This window comes from Cariama cristata, unplaced genomic scaffold (genome assembly GCF_000690535.1).
Source record: "Cariama cristata isolate BGI_N322 unplaced genomic scaffold, ASM69053v1 scaffold25785, whole genome shotgun sequence".
Classification (NCBI taxonomy): Eukaryota; Metazoa; Chordata; class Aves; order Cariamiformes; family Cariamidae; genus Cariama; species Cariama cristata.
In genome coordinates this window covers 10,220-34,785 of record NW_009618663.1, presented here as the reverse complement: position 1 = coordinate 34,785, position 24,566 = coordinate 10,220, and the positions used below count along the sequence as shown (strand labels likewise).

General features: G+C 46.8%; 1 protein-coding gene across 1 annotated transcript in view; it reads left to right on the top strand.

Annotated features, from left to right (window-relative positions):
- Positions 1-24,566, top strand: part of OVCH1 (ovochymase 1) — a gene marked incomplete at its 3' end in the record, with an annotated part of 34,705 nt that continues 10,139 nt past the window's right edge. Inside the window, 27 exon segments of the mRNA XM_009700950.1 lie at positions 1-36; positions 5,289-5,427; positions 6,148-6,266; positions 7,229-7,330; positions 9,454-9,539; positions 9,917-10,000; positions 10,002-10,087; positions 11,367-11,464; positions 12,406-12,467; positions 12,469-12,562; positions 13,542-13,607; positions 15,496-15,611; positions 15,677-15,810; positions 16,640-16,742; positions 16,744-16,811; positions 16,987-17,026; positions 17,057-17,117; positions 18,152-18,218; positions 19,076-19,141; positions 20,562-20,630; positions 21,098-21,278; positions 21,690-21,762; positions 22,433-22,686; positions 22,753-22,794; positions 22,796-22,865; positions 23,318-23,366; positions 23,732-23,905. Coding sequence (XP_009699252.1) covers positions 1-36; positions 5,289-5,427; positions 6,148-6,266; positions 7,229-7,330; positions 9,454-9,539; positions 9,917-10,000; positions 10,002-10,087; positions 11,367-11,464; positions 12,406-12,467; positions 12,469-12,562; positions 13,542-13,607; positions 15,496-15,611; positions 15,677-15,810; positions 16,640-16,742; positions 16,744-16,811; positions 16,987-17,026; positions 17,057-17,117; positions 18,152-18,218; positions 19,076-19,141; positions 20,562-20,630; positions 21,098-21,278; positions 21,690-21,762; positions 22,433-22,686; positions 22,753-22,794; positions 22,796-22,865; positions 23,318-23,366; positions 23,732-23,905 — 2,539 coding nt within the window.

Here is a 24,566-nt window from a genome sequence, read left to right as displayed (position 1 = left end):
ATGGCGTATGTTTATCCACTCATCTGTATTAGGCAGGTAACATGTCCATGGAGTTTAATCCCAGTTGAACCGGATTATGTTTGTATGCTGAAAGGCCGACTCTCCGCATTTTGGAGCTGGGTTTATGGTAGTTATGGAGAGAGGGGGGCTCGGTAATGAACCCCGCTCTCCTGAACCAGCACTTTATACCCCATCTATGCAGGATGATGGTCTGCAAACTGGCAGTGTATTTGGAGAGCGATTCAGACCATGAGCTACCAAAGCAGTTAAAGCCGTGTGAAGTTTTGAGCTGACTCCCTGTCTCATTGGCATCCATGTTGAAATGCTGTGTTTGTTCAGGACATTAATCTTGTGAAAGGTTTATTGCAGGTAAAGAAGAAGAATGGAGTATGATATGAAATAGGTTACCTCCACCAAAATGGAATGCTATTGTGGAAGATAAATCGAGCAACTTACCTTGTGATAAACTGGATATTATCTTAATTAATCATAGGAAATGTCCTATTCTTCTAGCATTGCACAGCTTCTAAAATAATGAGTTATAAATACATTGTTTTCTGCCAACTCCAGTGCTCAGCGTGGTTTGCAGAGATTACAAATTAATAAATGGCTGAAGCTGTACCTGGCGGGGGACAGTTCACTCTCTCTGCAAGTTGCATTGGCTAAACCTCAGTGCTCACCAACATTAAAGTGGAGAATTAACAGAAAGCTGGTCAGACAGGACTCTTGTGTATTCACTGTGCATTTTAATCCTAAATGGAAAACATAATAATTGTGTTGCTTTTCCTTTCCCTGTGAATAGTATTTTCAGTTGATGGATATTGTTTTATTTTACTGTTTATTTAAAGTCCAGCATTCTTTGCTTCCATTCCTTTTCCATCCCCTGGGATAAATGATGCAGTGGGGGACATTTTCTCTCTCATAGACTCCTTGGACTAGATTTTCCTACAAATGTGCAGGCAACTTGTTTTGGCCAAACAGTAAGTGAATGCAGCAGTGCAAATGGCTTTCACTCCAGAGATCTTGACGAGGACAGGGGTGCGTGCATGCACGCACATGCGTGGAAGCAGTCTAAGTCAAAAAAATCTGAAGTAAAGAGCCTAACTTGCAGGGGAGGCTGGACACCCCTAAAATTGCCTAAAAACCATGAAAGCTTCTCAACAGTTATAGAAACCAGGCCAGATATGGTATACAATATTTGATGAAAGAAGATAATTGTCATTTTAATTTTAATAATTGGGCAATTTAGAATATAGTTGTATGATCTTTTGCCCCACTTGTCCTCCAACTCGGTGAAACAGTTGGTATATGTTTAAATCTTCTCAATCTGTATGTGATTAAGTTGACCAAGTGCTCAATTTCTATCTTTCATATATGCAATTATGCACAATCTTTGGAAAAAATTAGCTCTTAGAGGTTTTTTCCCCCCAGTCTTCAGTCTCTTGCAGCAATTTCAAAATGCGCCATTTTGCTTTCATGTACATTTAAACCCAGCAGCCAAAAAAAAAGAAAAAAAAAAGCGCTTGGCATTCACTAGTGTTTCAATGTGGCAGAGTTGCTTCAGGTAATCTCAATAACTTTGTGCAAAAGTTCATTGTCATGTTCGTACTGACTTGCTGAAAATTTTTTCTTCTGGAAAATACCCCCAGTGGTATCCTCTGTAAAAGTTATGGCTTCTACAACTGTATTACTGTAGAAATCTCTGCCTGAAATGGATGTCACGCTGCGTGTTCCTCTCACGCGGGAGTTGTTTGCATTGCCTGTTGTTCTTATGGTTCTTTTTTCTGTATCTAATTTTTCTTTTAATCAGTTGTGCACATCTTTTTTAAAAAAACAAACAAACAAGAAAACAGCCCATGGATTAGAAATCTTTTAAAAATAAATTCACACTTAGCAGCAGCTGGATGTATGTCAGTGGTACAGGAATTTGCAAAGTCTTTGCTTTTTTCACTGTGGGATTTATGGCTAGATTTCACATAAAGGAGTTATGCTTGAAGTCTTTGAAAATGTATGTAAATGTCTATTTTATATAAAAAGTAAGAAACGTAATTGCCGTGTCTGGTTTTGTTCTCTCGGCTATGAGGTCAGTGTGTTCCTTAGGACCAACCATCAACAAGTTCTTCTGAGGTGGAAGGACCAAAGTTTCTTACTCCACTTGGCTTACATTTTACTGCCCAAGGAGTCCCAGTTATTAGTCATGTAGGAGCAACTATGCAGCACATGTATTTGAGTCTGGCCATATAAAAACATTGGAGCAGGCATTTTATGGAGCCTGAGCATGAGAAAGGATGAGGGGTGGTCCATCTTGATGATGGGACATGTTATGCTGACATAAGTTCTTCATGTCAGGCTTTATTCATCTGTCGAGAATGTGTCAAGTCTATAGAGTGCAAAGAGAAAAGCAGAATGGAATTTAAAAATAAACTAATTTTGTTCTAATTCCCTTCTTCCTGGCAGACATTCCCAGATGGTCCTGTGTGCTCTCAGGGCCTAGGTTTGCTCAGGGGATCATGATGGTGATAAACACCTCCACTGAAAATGGACCTGAAAGAGAATTAAAAGTCCTGAACACAAGCCATAGTGTTTCCTGCCATCTTGGTGTGTGCGAAACCCAACCCTCTGTAGCATGAAGGGGAATTGCACGCTCACTTTGAAGTCAGCCCGTATAGTCTGAAGTTCTCCCAGATCCCAACAGTGCAGGGTTTCTTAATGGAGCTTGCTACTCTGCGCCCACCTGCCCAAGTCCTCCTTTGTACTGGTGGAGAAATAAGATGTACGTCCAGGTCAGCCTGGATCCTGCCCTGTGCAGGCTTTGCCCTTTCAGCAGAACAAGGAATACAGCATGGTGGCCTTGCCTCCCTCCATCACTTGCAGATACTGTTGGCCTCTGGCGTTGGTATTATCACAGGAGAGGGGCCTTCCTGCTGCCAGCTGGCTCAACAGGGCAGGCAGTGCCCGAGGGGATGTGCAACAGCCGGGCAAGCGGGGACAGGCTGGGCAGCGATCACCTCCTCTGTGCCATGCAGCCCCCCGGCTGCTCAGCAGCTCCTGAGGTGGGGTGGAGATGTCTGCTCTGCTGTGGAAGATGCTGGGGTCCTGTGTGCCTGGAAGCACCACAGCACTCGGTGGGCTCTGCAGTTCCCAGCCCAAAAAGAAAAGGCAGCTCCATGCTTTAGTTGCTGCTGCACTATGTGGGTAGCAGCTCTCCCTGTAAAAAAGTCAAATCATTTTCATCCTTATGGCAGCTACTTCAGCATCTCCGTAAACCCTATGTATTGCTTCACAGATGAAAAGCTGCTGGAGGTGTCCAACTCTCTTGCTGTCCTCTGGGAAGGAAGACGCAAACACACCACCATACCTTATAAACGTGCTCCCCAGCCAGCGTGGGTGAGGAGAGACCACAGGGTGAGGAACTTGGCTGGACTCACCTTTGCCTGTGATAACTCACCTCTGTGGAGGCAATGAGATTCATTTCAAGGGCTGAGGCAGCTCAGGTCTGGTGGCAATGGTGAGGGAGGACATTGGATCCCACCACTGGCCCCATGGGGCACAGGCAGCAAACTACAAACAGAAGAGCCCAGGGAACTGATGACCCCCCTGTGAGATGTGGCTGGAGAGCCTCCAAACCCACCTGAGTTGCAGCCTCACCTGCCAAAACTGATTGGCCCCTCATCTATTAAAGGGGCTCATTAGCTAGGAGGAAGGGGAGGATTGTTTCTCCTGTGTGTAGTGGAGCCTAGCCTAGCCTGGGCTCCAGCACTGGGTCCTTTCCCTGGACCATGGTAGGAGCAGGGCTCCTCCTGCTGCTGGTGTCCCTTCTTGCTCCAGGTGGTGAGTCCTGTGGGTGGGCTGTGGGGAGATGTGCCCCAGTGTGGGGGCTACAGCAGTAAGCACTGGTGTTATCTGCTCTTTTAAGGTACCAAACGAATGTAATTGGTCTGTAATGGCAGCATGTTTGCAAATCCTTCTTGCACATCCTCCTGCATTGGCTAAGGTATTTATAAATCCTTGTCTGGCCTACTCCCACGTCTGTGTAAAAATTTCTTTCCTAGAGATGCTTTTAGTTAAGAGAGGGAAATAAGCACAGGGAAGGCTGCAAAGGGAGTCAAGTTGGGCAGAAAAATGCTGATCTTCAGAGTGACTTGCTCCTGGTAATGAAACTAGTGCTAAAAAGATCTGCCCAGCTGGGGCAAGAGATGGGATAATCAGCTAACTGCCAACCCTCCCACCCTGTTCCAATATGATGCTGGTTCTTCTGCTGTTGCTAATGTTATTTCTTCCCCACCTAAGGGAATGGTCTTTTCTCCATCATTTACCTCCCTGATAAAGTCTATTTATTTTCTACTTCACTAGTAGACTTGCTGCTATAGCAATAATCACCACAGTCTCTTGTTTGAAAAGCTCATCAGCAGTGAGGGCTAGGGAGAGCTTGGTCCAGGTCAATGGCTTAGAAAATTGGGCCTGACTTTGTGACAGAGCTTTCTGCAGTAATCAAATGCTTTGAGGCCAGAGAGTGCCCTGGGAAAATGACAAAATACTATGAAAAAGGGGGGGAGAGAGAGAAGCTGGGCTGAACGGGACAGCAAGGAACTCGGTTCCTCTACAGCCTGGAGTGCTGCAGGAATTGTGCAAGGACAAGAATTGTGCCCACAACCTTGTGGGTGAGTCCCACTTGTTGCTGCTGAGGTCTTGGGGTGCTTGGCTGTCTGGGCAGAGGAGAAAGGCGTGGTGTCCTCAGTTCACTGGCACTCAGGTAAGGTGGTGTGAGAGATCGGTGGGCTTTCTAATGCCTGTCAACCTGAAGGGAGGTTAAGCAAGTAGTATTGCCTTCAAACCTACGCAGAGGACGTAGGCCCCAAAGTTAGAGAGGGCTGTAGGGGTGTCATTGTGACAGTTGGTGACATTTTGGATCCAGACTCATTCTCCTGGTGACTCCAGTGAATTACTCCAGGCTCTCGCCAGGGCGTACGTGGTGCGAGTACCTCCTAAATCACGTGTTACATTGCTTATGTTTGCAAGGCTGGGAACTGAACTCTTATCCCAGCCTTGGCTTGGGAGAGGCAGGGGACCCCTCCTATTGGCATGAGAAACACATTGGACAGGAGTGATTAACAGAGTGATTTTTAGCTGGTGCAGACAGACCCGCTGAAGGAAGTGGAGGAAGAGCTGCTGTCCTCAGCAAAGGAGTCAGAAGCCTGATGCTACCCCTCTCCCACAGACACCCACCCTGGAGAAGCAGACTTCTGGTATGAGAAGTTGCAATTTGTTCCTTTTCTTTGTGTCCCAAGTACCTGAGATCATTCCTCCTGTGTGATCTTTACTGTGATGATCATGTTCTGGAGCTGACCCAGGGGAGCAGCACACCCCTTCCTCCTCCACCCAGTGTGGGGTCCGACAGGCCTGTCAATGTGTGCATCACTCTGCTGGGTGAGGACGGGTGGGGTTTTCCCTAGAAAACATAAATAGGATTGCCATGAATTATCCCAAACTGCACAGTTCAATAAAGCATCTAAAACTTAATCAGACCCAGCCATTGCTAAGTCAAACTTTCCCTATGCTCGTTGTCCACATTGCTAAGGCACAATTGGTGCCAAAAGTGATGTGAGAAAGCTGTGTCTCCTTACAATGTGTTTCAGACCAAAGCCAAGACTGAATGCTGGGCCAGCTCAATTCAGAGACAAGATCTTTCATGATGACTTTACTTGCTCAGGTTAAGTGCCCCAGGGCACTTAAGGTATGAAAGCTTTGAAATAATAGACTTTGAATAAAGTCTGGTGGCATCATTATTACCTGTTGCACTTGTTACTTAATTTTGTAAGTCCCAGTTTCATTTCATTAAGAATAATTAGGCTACTGGAAGAAATCTAAATTAGCTTTTTTTGTGACCGTGCACACACATCATCAAAGTACCTCACAGGAGACCTCAGTTTTGTATGAGTCAGCTTCTCAAGAAATGCAATTTCCGTGTGTTTCCATTTATCTCCATATAATTGCCTTCACCTTGGAGCTCAGGCTGGAGACAGGAAAGCTGTGACACCTGGGATTTGTCCTATTAATTCCCTACCTGCCAGAAGAGCCTGAGGTGATACATTTGAGCATGTGGGGTCTTGTCTCACTGCAAAACACTCTTGTTTGTCTTCTGTGTAGGCCTGAAGTGTGGAGTTCATCCCATCAGCCTGAAGAGCCCAGAGGATGCTCTGTTGCTGGGATTCTTCTCTCAAGTCCTTGGTGGGAGACAGTCGGTGCCTGGAGGGCAGCCCTGGCAGGTCTGTGTTGCAGTGCACTGCCTTCCTCCTGGGGAAGGGCGTTGGAGAGGCAGAGGCCATCTCTCTTTCATCCTCAAGTCATTGAACACTGCTCTCAGGAGTGAAAGTTGGACTAGAAGTCCTTCTTGCCCAGCTTCCCAGCCTGACCCCTCTCCCAAAGTGGGAGGGAATGAGCTGATCTAATGGTTAAGACAGTATCTCTGGCTGGTGTGAGCTAATGCAGCTGCAGAGCTTTTGTGGCACCCACCAGCTGAGGATTTCCTTGGGTTTATGGTACAGAAAGATGTTGCAGAGATGGGAAGGGAGGATGCCTCCCTGGTCCTCTACTGCAGAGGAAAGTTACCTTGCCTAGCAGCTTGCGTTCACATAAGGAAAAGCACTGAGCAATGATTGTGGGATGCTACCTTATGAGTAACTGAGCAGGGCATGGCTCCTTTTAGAAAACTACTACTTGTTTGCATGTAGACAGAGCAAATGCTGGCACCTGTGACAAAACAGCATTAGCCACCTCCCTCCCCCCAAAACCTGATCCCTGCACATGCAGCAGCTTGAAAATGTATGCAGGTAATAGCAAGAAGTGTAGGAAGGTACCGGAGGGGGTGGTGTAGTGAGAAGGTAGGGTGCTGGGGTCAGGAGGATGGATCCTCTGGACCCCTGGCTAGTATCAAGCCCTGGGGAAGCTCTTGCAGCAGCAAGAAAGAGGAGTGAGATATCTAGCTGGTCATCTTTGTTTCAGGATGCTCCAGGGTCTCATTCCTCTCATGCACCACTGGGGCTGAAGGTGGCTGCCAAGGGCCAGCCATGGCTTGGAAATGATTCCTCTGGGCTCCAGGCAGCTGAGCATCTCACGCAGTAATACTGGGAGGAAAAAGTTGTTTTCTGGGCTGATCTTTGTTTTTTCACATTTTGGGAGGAAACAGGAGTAGTCTCATCTCAAAACATACCTGACCCTTTCTTCGAAGGTGTCCCTCAAACTGGGCCATTTCCATTTCTGTGGTGACAGTATGGTCCAAGAAGATGTGGTTATTACCACTGTTCATTGTGTAGTAGACCTGGAGCAGGAGGTCAGTCTTACCTCCACACTCTTGAACCTCTTGCAGTAAAAGTTCCCCTTAGGACATGGGGAGCTCCTGGGACCAGGTGTGTGGTCCCCACTTCGGGAGGGAAATTCCCCCCCCCCGGGGCTGAGTGGGGCCAGTGCTCTGCCACAGTCAGATCTGTGGGATGTGCCACTCCAGAGCTGTGGGTCCTTGAGCAACTCTTGCACCCTCCAGCACCCTGCTTCCTCCTTTTGAGTCCCTGCATGTTTCTCCCCAAAGCCTGGGCAGATGGCTCCCCGGCTGACAGAGTTTGCAAATCAAATCCATAGGTCCTGATCAGTACTCGGGAGCTCTCTGAGGTGTGGGCAGCCCTGGGGCAGAGATCAGGGTGTGGAAATCTCCATGCTACCATGGTTCTAAATCCCTAATTTTAAAGGCCTTTGTCTTTAAAAGACCCTGCTCACCTAAGCAAGCATCCAGACAAGCGTTTCTGAGGCAGAAGGAGAACCAGGGCAGCTTCCTGGTAAAAGCAGCCCTGGCAACTGTCCTGTTACTCCTAGCAGTCACGCTGGCTTCTGTACTTTTAATGCAAGACCAGCTTCACAGGCCATGCTAAAGACCTCTTAATGGGCAGGGAGAACGATACAAGTGGCCCATTTGCCAGCCCTTTTATAATCTATCATAATGTAATTGCAGACCAGTCAGATTCACATCTGTTTCTTGCTCAACTTGAGCATCATTTTTGAGGACTAATGTTGAATAATGAGAAAGTTGCTATGGTATAAAAATTTCAATGTGTAAGCTAAACCTTGATAATGAGGCACCTCCTTGTTTCTCTATTCTGTGCAAAACCAGCCAGTGCCTTTACTCTCCACTGTTACGCTGCCAATGCTGTTCCTGTGTTCCCATTACTGCAGCATTTGCATTGCCAGGCAATCCCGGTATCAGACATTGCTGGGGAGTATGGGAACTTTCCAGTTCCAGTAAACAGCCTCCTGGGATTAAAGCTGAGCTGTGCCATTACTGGGTCTGTTACTTATGGCTGGAAGTGATTAGAAAATGAGAGGAAGGGTTTCCCTGAGTGGGGGGGTTTTTTAAATAAAAATTCTTCATTTACTAGAAAGCATTGAAGCAAAGTCTCAGGTTGAAGCCCCCATACCTTGGTTCCGAATGCTTGGGGCCACACTTCAGGGCAGGCCGATGTGATAAAACGTGTGCCTACCAGCCTCCTCAAGCCAGGCTGCCTGGACTTGCCACCTCCTGAGGCTGCATGGGTGAAACAGCGTGGTGGTAATTCACAGCAGTTGGACTTCCATGAAGGGGTGCAATCCCATGGAGGCTGGATAAGAGATTGAGGGCAGGGTTTTTCTTAAAAAAAAAAAAAAAAGATGTATAAGACTACTAGAAATCAGTGATAAATAGGCTTCAAAGCTCTTGTCCGAGCACTGGGGTTTCCTGGACTCTCAAGTGAACGTAGTCTGGAGAGAAAAGGCTTCAGGTCTGGGTTTTGTCCTGTTTCAGGCAGACCTTTAGTCAGCCCTAATTGCAAAGATCCCCAGGGGAGCTTGCTGCTGTGTTGCACGCTGTCCTGTGAGTGTTGGTAATGGGAAACACGGATGGCCAAAACACAGACGAGTTGTGTGGCATCTCGCAGTGCCTGGTACCAGGCGGATCGGTGACCCCAGTTCATGGCTCCCACTGACTGCAAAACTCTCACCCTGCGCCCCACAGCAATTGCTGGGTCCCTAGAGGAGAGTGAACTCCTTTGCTAAAGACCTGGTTTGCTGAAGTTGGGATCTACTGCCCATCTATTTATTGGGTAACTGTTCTGACAGTGTAGCTATCTATGTAATTGCTAAAAGAAATATGGAATGGTGTTTTGATTCTGCTGGAGCCGATTGCTCTAAGTTTAACTGTGACATTATATTGCTTATAAAATATGCAGAAAAACCATAATGGGCATACGCTTGTCTAGTGTTAATTTAAACTACATGTAGCTGTCTAAAATCATCATAAAGCTCTCAGATGTAGGCCTATGCTCATCTCCTAAATGCACTGATAACAAAATTAGAAAGGAGGATTTATGGGGCCAAAATGACTTCGCAATCAGTTCCCATTGCTTTTAAGGCTTCTCATGTGCCTTTCAGGATCCCAGACTGCAGGGAACAAGGACTGAGCTTGATGTTTCAAGACCAAAAATGGCACAGGGGTTCTGTGAGTCCCAAGGCGAAAGGTAAATCATCCTTTTCCCTGTACTGAGCTGGCTGCAATGCAATCTGCTGGCACCTCCCCTGGCCTCCTGGCAGCTATGTGCTGCCCAGATAGGAACAGTGGGTTGATAGATAGCAGATAAAACAAGAAACCTATTTATCCATTTAAAAGTAAGTACAGCTTTTCCAGCTGAAGGTCAGGGAATCCTCAGCATTGCTGCCAATGTGAAATCAGGCCGGCTGAAAGTCCTGTTACCGAAGGCCAGCTCCAGTTCCCAGGGCAGGAGCGTGTTGCGGGGTTGCAGACTCCATGTCAGCGTTTGCTTTGTGGCAGCAGCCCCTTCCTTTATCAACCTGGCACTGGTTTGGTTGGGTTTTTTTGTTTTGTTTTTGCCAGCAGGAAACTCCTGAAGAGCCCAGTGGTGACAGTGGGGGAGTGTCACCTCCCGCGGGCGGACAGGCAGGAGCAGAGCATCCCTGTCTCCGGTAATCACCCGCCCCATGTTCAACTGGCTACACTACGTGGATTGCGACGTGGCCCTGTTGCACCTGCAGCACCCAGCCCAGTGCAGTAAGTGGGAGCCCAAGGGAATGAGCTGCCGTTGCCAGAGGCTGCTTTACGTGGGCAAAGTCCTCATCTGAAGGGCTGATCCAGAAAAAACACCCCTCTTCCTTTCCTTCCCATGCTCTCTATGCTAGAGAAACGTCCCCTCAGTTATGCTTTTAATTCTTATCAAAGTAACACAATTGGGTTAATTCTTGTCCTAAGCTTTGATTAATTGTCCCAGAATTTTACCCCTCGGTCAGAGTCTGTGCTCTGGCTGTGCACCAGATTCCTGTGTCCCCTTGGGTTGTTCCCCTCGTACAAGCTGTAGCGGTGCAGTTTCCTTCAGCCCCGTTGTGCCAACACTAGCTCTTGGCTAGCTGCTGGAAAGCCATCAGCTTCCTCTTGGCCGTAGCCCTGGGCTCTTAGCCAGCAGTGGGCTGCAAGGGTCCTGCCCACTGAGAAGCAGGCTGGATTAAAACCTGCTCACTCCAAGTGCTTCTGGAGGTAATTGTAGTCAGGGAAGTGGCACAAGTCTCTCACTTCCTAGGCTTTTCAAAGGCAACTCCCTTCAGTTGTACAGAGCTACGATGGGTTACAGCCAACTGGCCGTGGCTGCCTGTGACCATCAGATGGCAGATCAGCCAACATAAAATAACCTTCTGTCACTGTCATGTCGCAAATCGCTGGCTCGGATGGTGATAGCCCTGCAGTTTGCCCGTGCTGGCAGGAATAAGGGAAATAAGACCCAGGAAATGTTCATTTCAGGGCTCAGACACATCCTGGCAGGCAGCGTGAGGAAGGCTGCTCGAGGGCTGCCTGTGTGCCCGTACTCTGTGGCTAAACAGGGGTGTCTGTAGGCATGAACTGGGCTTGGCAGCACCTGAGCCGTACGGAGAACCCTCGAGGAAACTACAGGGCTCCCTGCTTAGCCCTTCTGAAGGCTGGGCACCGCCGATGCCCCGCCAAGGCAGCCAAGGAGAACTGTGATCCATTTTTCTCCCAGTATCAAGGAAAAACTAACCAATATAGTCTAGATTGTCCCCTTGCCAAGTATTGTCCTGCTCAAGTTAATATTCAAAGGTAGCTAACAGTCTTCCTGATCTCTGTCTCTGAATTTGCTGTATATAAATTCAATTACATATGACTAACTTCAGTTTGTATTCTCATTTTATAAATACCCACATGTGACTGCAGTGTTTGGGAAGGGGAGAAATGGAATAGTGTGAGTTGAAGGACGCTATTTGTACTTGTAAATCAGACACGTTCCTGGAAATGTGGGGTTTATGTACCCTTTGCTGTGCAGGGCATGAAATTCAGTCCATCTGCCTTCCCCATAGGGATGAAGACTTCCAGGCCGGGACACTGTGTGTGGGTGGGGGTGAAGGAGCGAGGTGTCTGAGGGTGAGTTAAATGGCAGGGTCTTCTGGTGACAGTTGTAGGAATAAAGGGTAATGGATAAGAGAAAGGAGCCATTTCCTTTCAGTAACAGAAATGCAAGAGAAGGTGACTCTTCCTGCCAGATGGAAAATCCAAGTACCCCTTTGCTCATCAGGTCTCTTGCTTCCCAGAGGACCAGCCACTGTGGGGATGCACGGATCAGCATTTTCCTGCAGCGTGGGACCTTGGAGTGCATTAGGGAAGGCTGCGCTCTGCAGTGCTGCTGTGCACATTCATGTGTGTATCAGAGCCTCTCACGAGCAGAGCTGTCCTTACAAGGTGTTAGGAAAGTACATAAAAACGTACACTCTTTTATACTTTCTCCTCTAGATATCATAAAACTGTTCCCTCAAAGGAATTGCACTTGCTTGAGCTTTGGTAGATTTTAAAGGAGATGAGAATGTCTGTGAATGTTGCTTTTTTTGTTGTTTTTTTTACATCCCCTGTGGTTTTGGGCTCATCCGCAGTAGAGGAGACAGAGGAGACTTGCCTGTCCCCCACCCCCCAGCAGCTCTCCCAGGAGAGATCGTGCTCTCTCCCAGCCAGGGCTGGTCTCTCACGCTAGCAGCTTGCGGGGGGCTTTGTCCTGGCCCCTGAAAGTCTCCAGCCCTGTAGTAGGGTGTTTGGGAGAAGACAGCAATGTCTGTTGCCCAACCTGCAGGGGAATGACCTCCGCCAACCCTGTTTTGAGGCACTGGCTGAGGGCAAACCAATGCCTTACCTGTCGAGCAGGGTGCCTCTCCTCGGTGATCCCAAACTGCTTCAAAACGTCACCGCCCCAGGCAGGCAACTGGTGTGGGACCCCCCAGCTGCTCTTGCTGGGGCAACGGGGAAGGGGTGGATGTGGCTCCCAGGCGATGGGGCTGTTGGCTATCATTTTGCTGGAGGTGAGAGCTGTCTTGCAGATGCTGGATGTGGCCTGGTTGCTGGCTCCCGTCCTGCAGTCGGTGGAGCTGCCCCTCCCAGACCTGCAGCGAGCTGCTGAGGGCCATGAACCTGCTGACCGTGCGGGGGTCCGTCCTGTGTGCTTGCTTTCCCAACACCGGGAGGGATGCGTGCAAGGTAACAGCTCACTGCCCTGGCTCCTGCTGGGCAGCAGGCTTGTCCTGTCCACCCGCAAACCTTCTTCTCTCCTGAGGAGAAAGGGAAGCAACAGCATTGAAAGGGCTGTCGTCACTTTGCTAGGCAAGGGCTTTACAAGGAGCTTCAGGGAGGTGTCATTTGCGGGTGGGAGTATGGATGTGGGCAGGAGACTGGAGCATGATAAGCATGATTGCCTCCTTGCCTAGACCTGCCCTGGGCAATGCTAACAGCAGGACCTCCATCTCTGCTGAAACCAGAAGGGACCTTCAGTGATGGGACTCCAGGCAATGGGTAAGGGAGCCTGGCACGGGCAGCGCTAGTAGGAGGTTGGAAAGAAGGCAATTCCCACCTCTCCCTGATGTCCCCTTAGACACACTCAAGCCTTCTGATGCCTTCACTCAGACAGTCTCACTGGGCCATGGGCTGCAATAGAGGAGTCTGCTCAGTGCCAAACTCTTCTCTGCTGGCCCTAACAAGTGTGAGTGGGGCCAGTCTTGCCCTGCCCTAGGGCAGGCTGCTGACCAGACTGTCACCACTCTCCTTGGAGTGTACTTGCACGAATATTTTTTTAACCAAGCAGTTGCTTGGGAAGCTCCCTGCCCTCTGTCATACCTTGTGTGAACATTTTCAAAGCAGTGCTGCAGCTGATGTTAGTGAAATGGCTTTCATTTTGACATTCTTCATGGCAAAAAGGGGTTTGTGTATGGGGAAGGGCAGGTTGCCAAACTGCAAGTCAGATCAGGAGAGTGAAAAAACAGAGCTTCGATTGGTGCCTATTAGATTAAACGAGAACAGCTGAATGAGCAGGGACAGTGCCAGGCCCCCATAACTGGAGAGAAACAAGCAAGGTTGTGTTGGCTTCTACGGCAAAGCTGGCCTGCTGTGCAACACTGTCAAAGGTTGGGGCTGCTGGCACGGGAATCAGTGGCACCTTTCCTCCCCAGTGGAGTTTGGACAGGGTGACTCTGGAGGTCCCCTTGTGCGTCCGGCAGGCACCTGGACTTTGCCCGGTGTGGTGTCCTGGGTGGGCAGTTGTTCCAGAGGACAGGATACCCCGAAGAGAAGCACCACAGCCCAGGGCTCACCAGGTGTCTTATCCTGGGTGGCTGCATTCATGACTTCATGACCCAGCACATGACATCAGGTAGGTATGAGTACCGGGAGATTTTTTTCCTCTCCTGTGCATTTAGTACCATAAGGATCCAAATTGCTCTGCTATTGCTGCCTCCCTCCCCACCACCCACAGCAGTTCTATTTAATTTCCAGCCGCTGCATCAGCAGCAAGGTATATTGTCTTTTAATTTGGGATGGCAAAACCAAAGGTTTAAACAGAGAAGTCCCCCTTCAGAAACCCTGTTATAACAGCAGGTCTGACCCCTGCATCCTCTGAAGGAAAAGCAGGCGGCTGCTCAAGCTGCCCTCTTTCTGGCTGAATGCAGCCCTTCCAGCTCTGCGAGGTGTCCCTTGAGCCCTGCATACCAGCCCTGCTCTAATAAAAGCCTGCTTTGAGTGCTTGCCAGCTGGAGATCTGAGCTGCTGTTGTGCTCTTGAAACAGCACGCAGGATTGATCGGGGGTTATCTCCTCATCGAACACAACTTTGAATGCATATGGGAGGAGGGATACTGTATTAAGTCCCTCGGTTTCAGTGGCTTATCGGAAGTGCCTTTTATAGCTAGGCACAAGTCTAGCAACTCCCCACCAGTCACTTTTATTTTTCTGTACAGATGATTACAGGGCTAATACAAATTATTAAAGAGATGGTGTTATTTCTGTCGTAGCCATCAAAGTTGAGGTGTTGGTATTAACTAATACCCAATCTATTATGGCTTTGCTAGGGATCCTTAATGATTATGCTTTCAAAGGGGGACTGTCTGCAGCTAAGAAGGTGCCTCTTAATTGGGAGCAGTAACTGTAAGGAGCAGAAGCCCTGTGGCTACAAAGTGGGTGCGTTACCCTTTGCAAAGTAGAGCTATTTGGATTCCCACAGACCAAATGCCCATAGAAGATGAAGGGAAGGCCAACATAAAAGTGGTGTTTTGTTAAAAATGAGCTTGGAGTAGCCATGTAAACTCCTAGCAGGTTGAATGAATGTGAGCCCACTGTGTTGGTGAGACAACTCATGAAAGTTTGGGGATTTTTAAGTAGGACTTTGGGAAAGAAACTGTGTGCTCTCATCTGAGGCTTCTCTCAGCTGCACGTCAAGCGCTTCATGTTTGAAACAACTGCAGTGCTGTACCCTGTGCCTTGACTGATAGTGCCTGTACTGCAATACCCCACACAACCCTTTTCCCTCCCGAGCTGCTGTGCCAAGCCCTCGCCCTGTGCCAGCAGAGCGCAGTTCCCAAGGCATCCTGCGCCCTGGAGAAAGCGGCTGCGTTTGGTACCCTCAGACTTTGGAGGATAATTACCCCGGCAACAGGTAACTGTAATTTGGCTGTAGTAGCCAAACACTGAATTTTCCTTGAGGCACCCACTGAAGTGTTTCCCAGGGCTTGGAAGCCCTGACCACCGATGGCCTGGGCACTACTTTCATCAGTGTCTGGATGACAACGGCTGTGTGTTCCCTGCCATGTAAACCCCCAGCTACGCTTGCTGGGCAAGATAATGCTGCAGGGGAAGGCAGGAAGATACCAAGTCCATTTGTAATACAGATTCTGCACAAGCCATGCTCACAAAATGGCTGTGGCTGGCTAGAGATCTGTTATATCCTTTATCCTTTCATCTGGCCATATCGATGTCAGCTCACACAAAGAAGCTTTCAGCTCCTGCAGGAGACAGGGGAATGAGATGGACTGGGCTGGTGGTTTGTCAGTCGTGCAGCACAAAGCTATTGCTGGTGTAAGGAAGCCAGTCCCCACCTAGTGATGAGCAAATTCACAGCAATTCTCTGCTATTGGTAACTCTCCCCAGATGGCTCATGCCAAGGGGGAAGATGATAAAGCTTACCAGGTGGATCTGGTGACACCAGTTTTCAGCTTCTGGTGTGTGCTTGCAAGAAAGCAGTCACTGGAGAATCCCAGCCCGAGGTGGGACTGACAAGGGCTAAGCTCATCCATGCAGATGTATGTCTTTTACTATTGCTTGTTTCTAGCCTGTGCACCTGGAATATAACAGTGCCAGAGGAGAAAATAATCCTGCCACACTTCACCAAATTAGATGTAGAGTACTGTGTTGGATGTGACCGTGACTGTGTGTCCCTCTATTTGAACAGAAGAGAGCTGATCGGTAAGTCTGGGTGCCTTGGAGGAGTGAGCATTACTGGGTATAATTTCTTGTCATTCATTGTCAGGAAGAACAGCAAATCTAGCTGGCTTTTGAGAAGCACTTTGTGTTTTGCACTATGAATCTAAAGAGCTACAGGCAACACTCAAATAGAGCAGGGCAGGTGGGACTGAGAGACATGTTCAGATTTGTGCTGGCATCTAGTGCAGTGCAATGGGTGTCTCAAGTCTTTCAACTCTACATAATTCTGTGCCCCCTCTGCCTTGTCCCCAGTATACCTATTTTACTCCTACAGACCCTGGCTAGCAGAATAAACCGAGTGCTTAGCCTGGATTAGCTGGTGCATGTCCAGACGAGTTTCCGATGTTAGCATAGCCAGCAAGCGTCACAGGGGTTGGAGACACAGCTCAAAGGCTGGCTCTTCCTTGGTTCCAAATTGGTTATAGGGTACAAGCAGCATGCAGATTGCTGGGTAGCTGCACAGATGAGAAAAAGAAATGTGGCCTCTTGTCCCTCTGTGATGTGCGCTTAATACTGAACCGATAGAGAATAAATATTTCCTGCAAATGTTGGCTGCACCTGCACTGTAATGGTGATGTGCTGGTAATAATGTTAATACTTAGTCATGCAATTCATCTTCTAGGAATATTTGTTTGTTCATGTGGTTGTTTTGGATGAAGTCCTATCTCTTCAATTTCTCTGTACCGCCTCTAAATATTTTATAGGTAATAAAAGCTGAATAGTCTATCCGCTCAGTGTGAGACAAGACCTTTGCAATGGGATTTAGCCTAACGAACCACTGTGAGATTTGCCTGAATAAATGTATGTTCAGCCCACCTTTACACCAGCTCCTTGTCTCCCTCGGGTAAATCCTGCCGGGATGTCTTCCCAGCCCCTCTGCTGACAGAGTCGCACCAGGCCACAGTTACGTTTGTTTGATGGGAGTGATGCTGGCTGTGGCTTTGAGCTCACCTTCACGGCCATCCATAAGGACTCTGAAACAGGTGACCTCGCTGATGCTGTAGAAAATCCTTTCCCCCGCTTCCTGACCCCCTTAAAATAACAACTATCTTTAGTGTGCCTGGGTTCCTTAAAAATCAAGTTGTTGATTTGGGTTTATTAAAAGTACCATATAATCCCATCTGTTAAATTGTCTCCTTTCTCATCTAAGTATTGCAGGCTCGGGCTGTGGGAGCATTGCAATGCTAGTGCAAGAGGGGAAGATTGATACTGCTAATTAGCCTGGTTTGTATCCCGGGAACACGAAGTGCCACTGGCTCATTGAGGGTCCAGCAGAGTATGTCGTAAAGGTAATAAAGGGAGAAACTGCACTTACACCTCTGCACTAAGAACTGTTCAGGGGAGCAGTTCAATAAAATACTGCCAGAAACATCTGTGACACGCAAGACTAAATTGTAAGGTTTCCAGGTCACTGCTTCTTTGCAGGGCATATTTTGTCAATTAGACATCACCTCTGAACTCATGTATGGAGGGGCTGTGACTGTTGTAAGTGTTTGAAGTCTGTAGGCACCAATCTCATATAAGGATAGCTTTATCTTGAAGTCCAGCACAGATTTGAGGGTAAAGGGAAAGTAGAGAGCATGTTGCAAACAATACAGTCAGCCTTTTCCTCAAGGCAGTGTCAAACCCCCAAGCTACTCCTTAGCCCCATACCAAGGTGTCTGCTTCTCATTGTGCATGGGCTGTCTGATAATAGTTCCCACTCATAGTACCAGCATCTCTCTTTATTTTTATTGCCTGCTGCTACTTGTGTGCAGCAAGCATCCCACCGAGCCCATCCCAGCCCATGATAAGTCACATTGCCATTTATGCCGTTCAAAGCAGCAACATCTCTCCTCCCCTGCTGCCTTGGCTAAGGGGTGGAAAAACTGTGTTAAACCTAGGGATGCTTGAGGGTATGCAGATCTGTTACTTGGTTTACTGCTGCTCTGTTGGTGTGAGAACTTGCGGTCTGGATTAAAAACAAAACAAACCAAAAATCACCCACTTTCCATGCTTGAAGGAAAAGCTCTTGGAATGGCACTCCATATGGGACACTGACCCTTCAGAAGTACAAGGCATGGAGTGTTGCAGTAAAGATGACAGTTGAAATGCCTTAAGGCAAAGCTTAGGCCAGCTTCATCCTCTGCAGACCTGCCTATAGCCCTGCACAGGGAGGGGCAGTCAGGCCAAGAATGCCAACAGACTGTTTTGATGCAAAATGTGACACACTCACCAAGGGAAGTCACGTCCAAATTATTCTGAAATCTAGCTTTTCTCCAGCCCATAGTTAAGAAGGTTAAGTGTTTCAGTCTTGATGATTCCCTCTTTCTTTGCTTTGCAGCGGGTGTTTGAAGACTTTGCTGTGGAACTTAGCCTGGGCTGCATTTATGGTTCAGTTACTGTTTATGGTGATGAAGAAAACCAGTTGCATGAGCACTAATTGTTTCAGACTTAAATTAGAAATCCCTGTGGAAACAGGTGTGTTATCATCAAAACATGCTCTCTCTGGTAACATAGTACTTGGTACCACTGCAAGGATGATGTAAGGGCTTCTGCAGTAGCCTTGAGGCTTGCCCATCATAAAACAGCCAAGTGCACCGTTGGCACAGGAGATCCTGCATCCTGGTCCAAGGCCGTGCTTTCTCATGGAGAGCCGGCTGGTGTTGCAGGGCTGGATATGGGGCCATGGGTCATGTTCTGCTGCAGAGCATGCAAGTGTGAGCTGCTGGATCAGGTCTCCACTCTGCATCTCCGTATCAAGGGAGAGAGCAAGACCAACTTTGCTCTAAGTGTCATTGGAAAAGACAAATGTTCAAAGTAAGGCAGATGAAAGAACAGTTGTTGATGGGTGTCTAATTCTACTGAAATGGATATGAATTCTTTATGAGTCAAACTAATTCTGTTGGAATTTCATTAATGAAAAATTGCTAACCTGAGGCATCTCTTTCCCACACTTTCAGAAGGAAATATTTTTTAATTCCTCACTTTAAATCTGCTTCAGTTTTATCAATATAAAATCTTTAACTTCAGTGAAATAAATGTTCTTAACTTTCCTTTTTTTTTTTGAAAGCCTGTATTTCCAGATGTTCCTCCTACTTCCATGAAATGAAAGCATGTTGTAACACCCCATCTTTTTTTAAAAAAAAAAACACTTCCAGGCACCAAACTCACTTTAGCAGAGCTTGATACCTATTCTTATGGTGAAAAGCAATCTGGTGCTCAGAAGTGAACATATTTGAACTGAATTCTGGCTACCTCTTTACAGGCCTGTATGTCAACCAAAAGACAGAGGAGAGTGAGGGGCTGGTGCTCTTTACACCAAACGAGCTGGGTAAGAGGCTCAAACTGTCCCGGGTTTGCCATTGACAAGCGATCTTTGGCAAACTACTACTATTTTTTCCTCATCTATTCTGTGGTGGTAATTTAGTTGCGTGTGTTTACCAAATGCTGAATAAGTGTTAACGCTACTGTTCTCTTGGAAAGAAATCTGGTTTCCATTGGAAAGGACTATTTAAGTGGGGGGAAGAAGGCTGACAAATTTGGATCTGGAATCTTTCAGGGAAGAGCTTTCAGCATCCCAGAGCATTTCACTCTATGCTTTCCAGCACAACTTTGCCATTGGAAATTCAGATTCTTACAGGAAATCTCCTCCGGAATGAAGCTTCCTATCCAGCTGCAATTATAGGACTTCCAGATGCTATGCAAACTGAATGTTCTCAATAGGAAGAAAGGTCTAGCAGCTGGTCTCTAGGTCCTCAGCCTGTACATGTAAAGCTTTCAAGAGAGACTTTGCTTGCACCCCTCAATGGTGGTAAATATAATTCTCAAGCACGGGGGTTGTTTTGCACAATGGAGGGCATTCACACTGTTTGTTGAAGATTAATTGTAATTCCTCTATGAGAAGATTAGGATTACTTTTGTGTACCTGTAGCATAACTGTAGTAGATTACTGATGTCACTGATTATCATTGCTTTGCAGACATCTCTTTTGCAAAAGTTCTTGTTTTAATCAGAAAGTCACCAAGTCTCAGGTTTTGGGTTTGTTGTTTGGTTTGGTTTTGTTTTTTTTTTAGAAACTTGGATTAGCTAAAGCCACAAGTGCTTACAGGATGACATTTCTCACCTTAAAAACACAGGTTCTTGTTCATTTCCACAGCTAATCTCTGTGGATTTTCAGTTCCCAAACCAGTGCTGATTTCAGGGAATACCACACTGGTCCATTTTGAAAGTGATGGGGAGAATAGCTTCAGAGGATTTAGAGCCTGGCTCACTTTTGTTCATTCAGTTTAGTAGAGAGGTGCTTGCTGTGTTTAACAATGTCTGTATCATCTGCAGCTATTCTTAGACACCTGAGCTTATTTTTTAGGCTAATCCTGCTGCATTCTGTCAAGGTAACTTTAAAACAGTATAGCTACTTGTGGCAGAGCTCCCTTCCCTGAATAAGGGAGATTAAACAACTTTGGGTTTTTTTTTTTCTCACTGAGAAATGAGATGACTAACTTCTGTTACATGAAACAAGCAGCCTTGTTAATTCTGTCAGTCTGATATTCCCCTTGAAAATCTCATTATAGAGGAGAATCTTGATCCTGAGGGCTAGTCTGCTATTGTTGCTTTCTACTTTCATGAATGTGTACCAGCTGCTGCTTGAGAGGATGAGTAATGTTTCCTTTCCAGAGTGGGGATGTTTTTTACGGGGACAAGCCACAGCTATTAACCCAAGTCAGAGCTAACTCTTATTTCCTCTCTTGTAGAGCAGGCAAGAAGAAAAGATTCAGGATTAACTACCACATCAATGTTGCCTCTGAAGGATGTCCCCTTAGGTAAAGAAATTAAATTCTACTCAGTTGATCTGGTCTGAGGAGCTTTCCTCCAACATGTAAGAGGATTATGCAGTGAGGCAGATGCTTTCTGACACCAGGTCCCCTTTTGTGCACTTTTGTATGGATGAAAAGTGATAAGCAGGTGCCCCATCTCTCATTTTCCATATGTGTGGGATGTCCTCCCCATTCTGGTTGCACGCACTTCCTACCAAGAGTGGGGACTCAGGGTAGAGGCTGGGAGAAACCCGCTTCCAGTGCCTGAGCCTCGTTTGCTCTCTGAAGTGCTCATCTCCTTAGGATTCAAGCTTTCATGTATGTGTTTTTCCCTTGCCCACCACTTCCAGACGGAGCAGACAAATTTGGTCTCTCCTGCATCTTTGGCCTTGCTGTACCTACTGAGGGAGGTTACCTAGGAAAACAAGAAAATAGCCTGTGAAAGTATGACTAGTTTTCTTGCTGTCTTGCAGACACCTGTGACCTTCCCCCAGTTACTCCCCAGTGGCTGTTCAAGCGTGTTAGTGGGGCTGAGGAGGCCTGTCCTTGCTGTTGGCCATGGCACGCTGCCCTGAAGCTCCTTGGAGACTCCCAGTGCAATGGGGCTGTCATCAGCCCTATGTGGCTGTTGACAGCCATCCACTGTGTGCAGCTGTGTGACCAGCATGTCCCCGGGCCACCTCTGCTCCTCTCTGCATGCCATGCACTCCCCCTGCTCCTCCAGGCTGGGACACAAGCAGCTGGAGAGTTATAAATTATATTCACACCTTCTTGTTCTCTATGAAACCTTCCTTCTGCCTTTCGTCCATGATCAACAACTTTAGAGATGGCAAGAGTTTGGTCTTGCTTGCAGAGATCCCTTAAAGTTAATTGGACTATCTGCTATCAGAGCTCTAGCAAAGCCAGAACTGATGCAACACATTTGTTGTGGTGAGAAACTCTTGCTCAGCAGTTCTGGGAATAAGTGACTAATTAGAGAAGAGCCAGAAGGGATGTATGACTACTGAATAAGGAGCTGTATGGCTGACTGTAAGTAGTATCACTATATTTGCTTTCATTATACAGATCCAATAAACCCTTGCACTGGACTGTGACAGTAGGACACCATGATAGAGCCCTAAGAGAATCAACAGAACAGGTAAAAACCAAGCAGTAACATTAAAAATGTTGACTTTGGTGTATTTGCCCCTACAAGATTTCTCAAAACAGACCTATATGCACAGATAAAGCAGTGTTGACAGCAAGGCAAAATGACTGATATGTAGCATGGGTTGAGGAATGAGAAAGGAAATCCAGTAACTCTGGTGTTATTCAGCTAACTTGCAGCTTATAGAAATATGTTTTATGTCTGGTTCTTATTACTAGCAGTAAAAAGTCTTAAAATCTAACAGAGATGACTGAGTGTCCTCAGCATCTTACTCTCTTGATGCTGAGTAATATATCTGTCTACAAAATGCTTGCTGACTCTTTCTTCCCAGTGGGAAAAAGGAAGATATACATGTGGAAAAGAAGCACAAGTGACTCACACTAGTCTTCTGCAAAACCTATGGGGCTTGTTTTTGCTCAGTGAAGCAGCCAGTCTTCAGTCTAGGCTCAGGAGGTCTACATAATCTCTCCCAGCAATCTTCTCAACTGAAAAATATAGAAGTGGGGGATTTGTCTTCAAAGTCCTTGCACGTTGCTTGTTTCTTTTCATGACCTATTTTGAGCTTGGTCATTGTTTGTGGGATTTTTGTCCTCTTCCTTTACAAGTGTGCTTTCAGGATGCACTTAAAAGGCAGCTTGTTCCTTCTCTGCCCCAGTCACAGATGAGACAGGTGAAGACCATTGTAGTGCATCCCCACTTTGACATGCTGAGCTATGACTCTGACTTTGCCCTGATGCAGTTAGTTGTCCCTCTGGAGTGCCAGGCTGCTGCGAGGCCAGTGTATCTGCCCCACAGCAGAGAGACGTTATCCTCCTGTTCCCGCTGCACTGTGTCTGGATGGGGGATCATCGAAGAAGGTGGGTCTTCTGATTTTGCAAGTTTGCCCATTATGAGCAGAACTTACATTTCCATCTTGTATTTTATTCTTCTGCCCAGACCTAACCTCAAATTTGTTTCTCAAGCAGATGGGAACTGAACTAGGTGGTTGCAGCAGACATGAGTGCCTGTACTTGAGAATGAAATCTGAGAGAAATTACTACTTCAGTTACCCTGGAGGGATCACAGCCAGGATGCTTTGTGCTGGCTTTGTTCCTGTGGGAGGCCAGGATTCCTGTCAGGAGAGGTAAAACTAAAGGTAAGTGCTCTTGAAAGTGTCTGCATATGGATGTCTGTAGATCATCTAGAGAAAGGCACTGGGGAGGACAGCATGTAGCAAGTGACAGTTAAAAGCTACAACTTTCTGTCCCTGGAGTGCATAGGACTTACAAGAGCAATAGACGCAGTCAGTCTGTATGGGAGGTATATGCAATGTGCAGTGTTGCTTGGAAGCGGGACCACAGATTTTAGTAATCTTTCTCTGGATGATAATTTTCATGAGACCTGTGGAGGAGAGGACGTTCTTCCCTTGCACTTCCCAAGTCCCATCTCTTATCCCGGTGAAACACTTCCCATTGTAGCTTGCTTGGAACTCCTCTTTTTCATGGCACTCTTTTGTCAAGATAAACTATGATGACTTCTATTGTTTTTATAAAACTCTTGTATTCAGAGCACTGTTCAAGAACTAACTAATCTTTCTGAAATCATGAAGCAAGCAGGTAAGAACAGCTGAGTAAATAAAAAGCAGCAAAGTAATTCTGACTGAGGCACTGTCAAGCTAAAATGCAGGTTCTGCTCAATACTGCAATGTTATGGAGGACTAATAAATTATGTGTAACACTGAAGAGCGCTATTTAATCATATTTTGTCTGCAGCCTGTGCTCAGTCTTTACTTCACGCTGATAAAATCAGCCTTTAAATCAGTTTCTTCATTGCAGGCTAGGGGTGAGTTGCACCAGGAGCTGCATGCCCTATTCCTGCAGGAGGTTTTTCATGGGCACATCTGATCTGTGACAGCTCTCTTCTTGGCTGCAGCAGTGCCAGGGCCACACCAGGTAACTGCGAGTCCTCTCGTGCAGGTGAGAACCTTCTGGTTCCTACGGTGGTTCTGGTGGCCCCTTGGTTTGCAACAAGGAAAATGGACTGTTTGCTCTTTACAGCATTGTCAGCTGGGTTGTTGGCTGTGCCAGCCCAAAGAAACCAGGGGTCTATTCAAGGGTGAGATTTTTCCTGGACTGGATAAGACTGTGGATGAAAGGTGAGTTTTCTTTGTCTAAATGAGATGAGTCCTGAATATAACCCCTTTGCATAAAATATCCCAAGTGCATTGAGGTTTTGTCTGGCAGACTTTGAGACCGCTTAAGAGGAAGAAAAACAAAAAATAATCCAGGTGCTTTGCTGCAGAAAGTCTCTACTTCCTCTTCTTCCTCATGCATTCTCCTTAAACAAAGCTTACTGGAAATTAGAATGGGAGTTTCAGAAGCATAAGACTTGTTTTTAACATTTCTGGCTCTCAAATTGAATATTATCTTTGTACAGATACTTTTCTCAGTAAAAAGCAGCTGCTTGTGAAAATGCCTACTAGCCCCATGTTCTGATGAGCAGAATAGTTTGGGACAATGCTGCAACTGAACTTGTGTGTGTGTATCTAGATATAATTAGGACCTCATTCAGAAGTCTGCAGGATAAATTTTGCCAGAGATAGTGCTAGAGAAAGAGTAGCATATGCTAGTGAATAAGGACTGATTGCATGAAAGTAATGGTATCTTACAAAAAGAAGAGGCCTCTGTTCTTAAACTGGGAGGGGAGCTCTCATGCAGAGAAATGAGGGGAGCAAACCTGTTTGAGGTGCTCCACATGAACCCAGCATTGTCATACTGCTTCCCTGCACCAGCTCTCTCTATTCTTCTTTCCCAGAA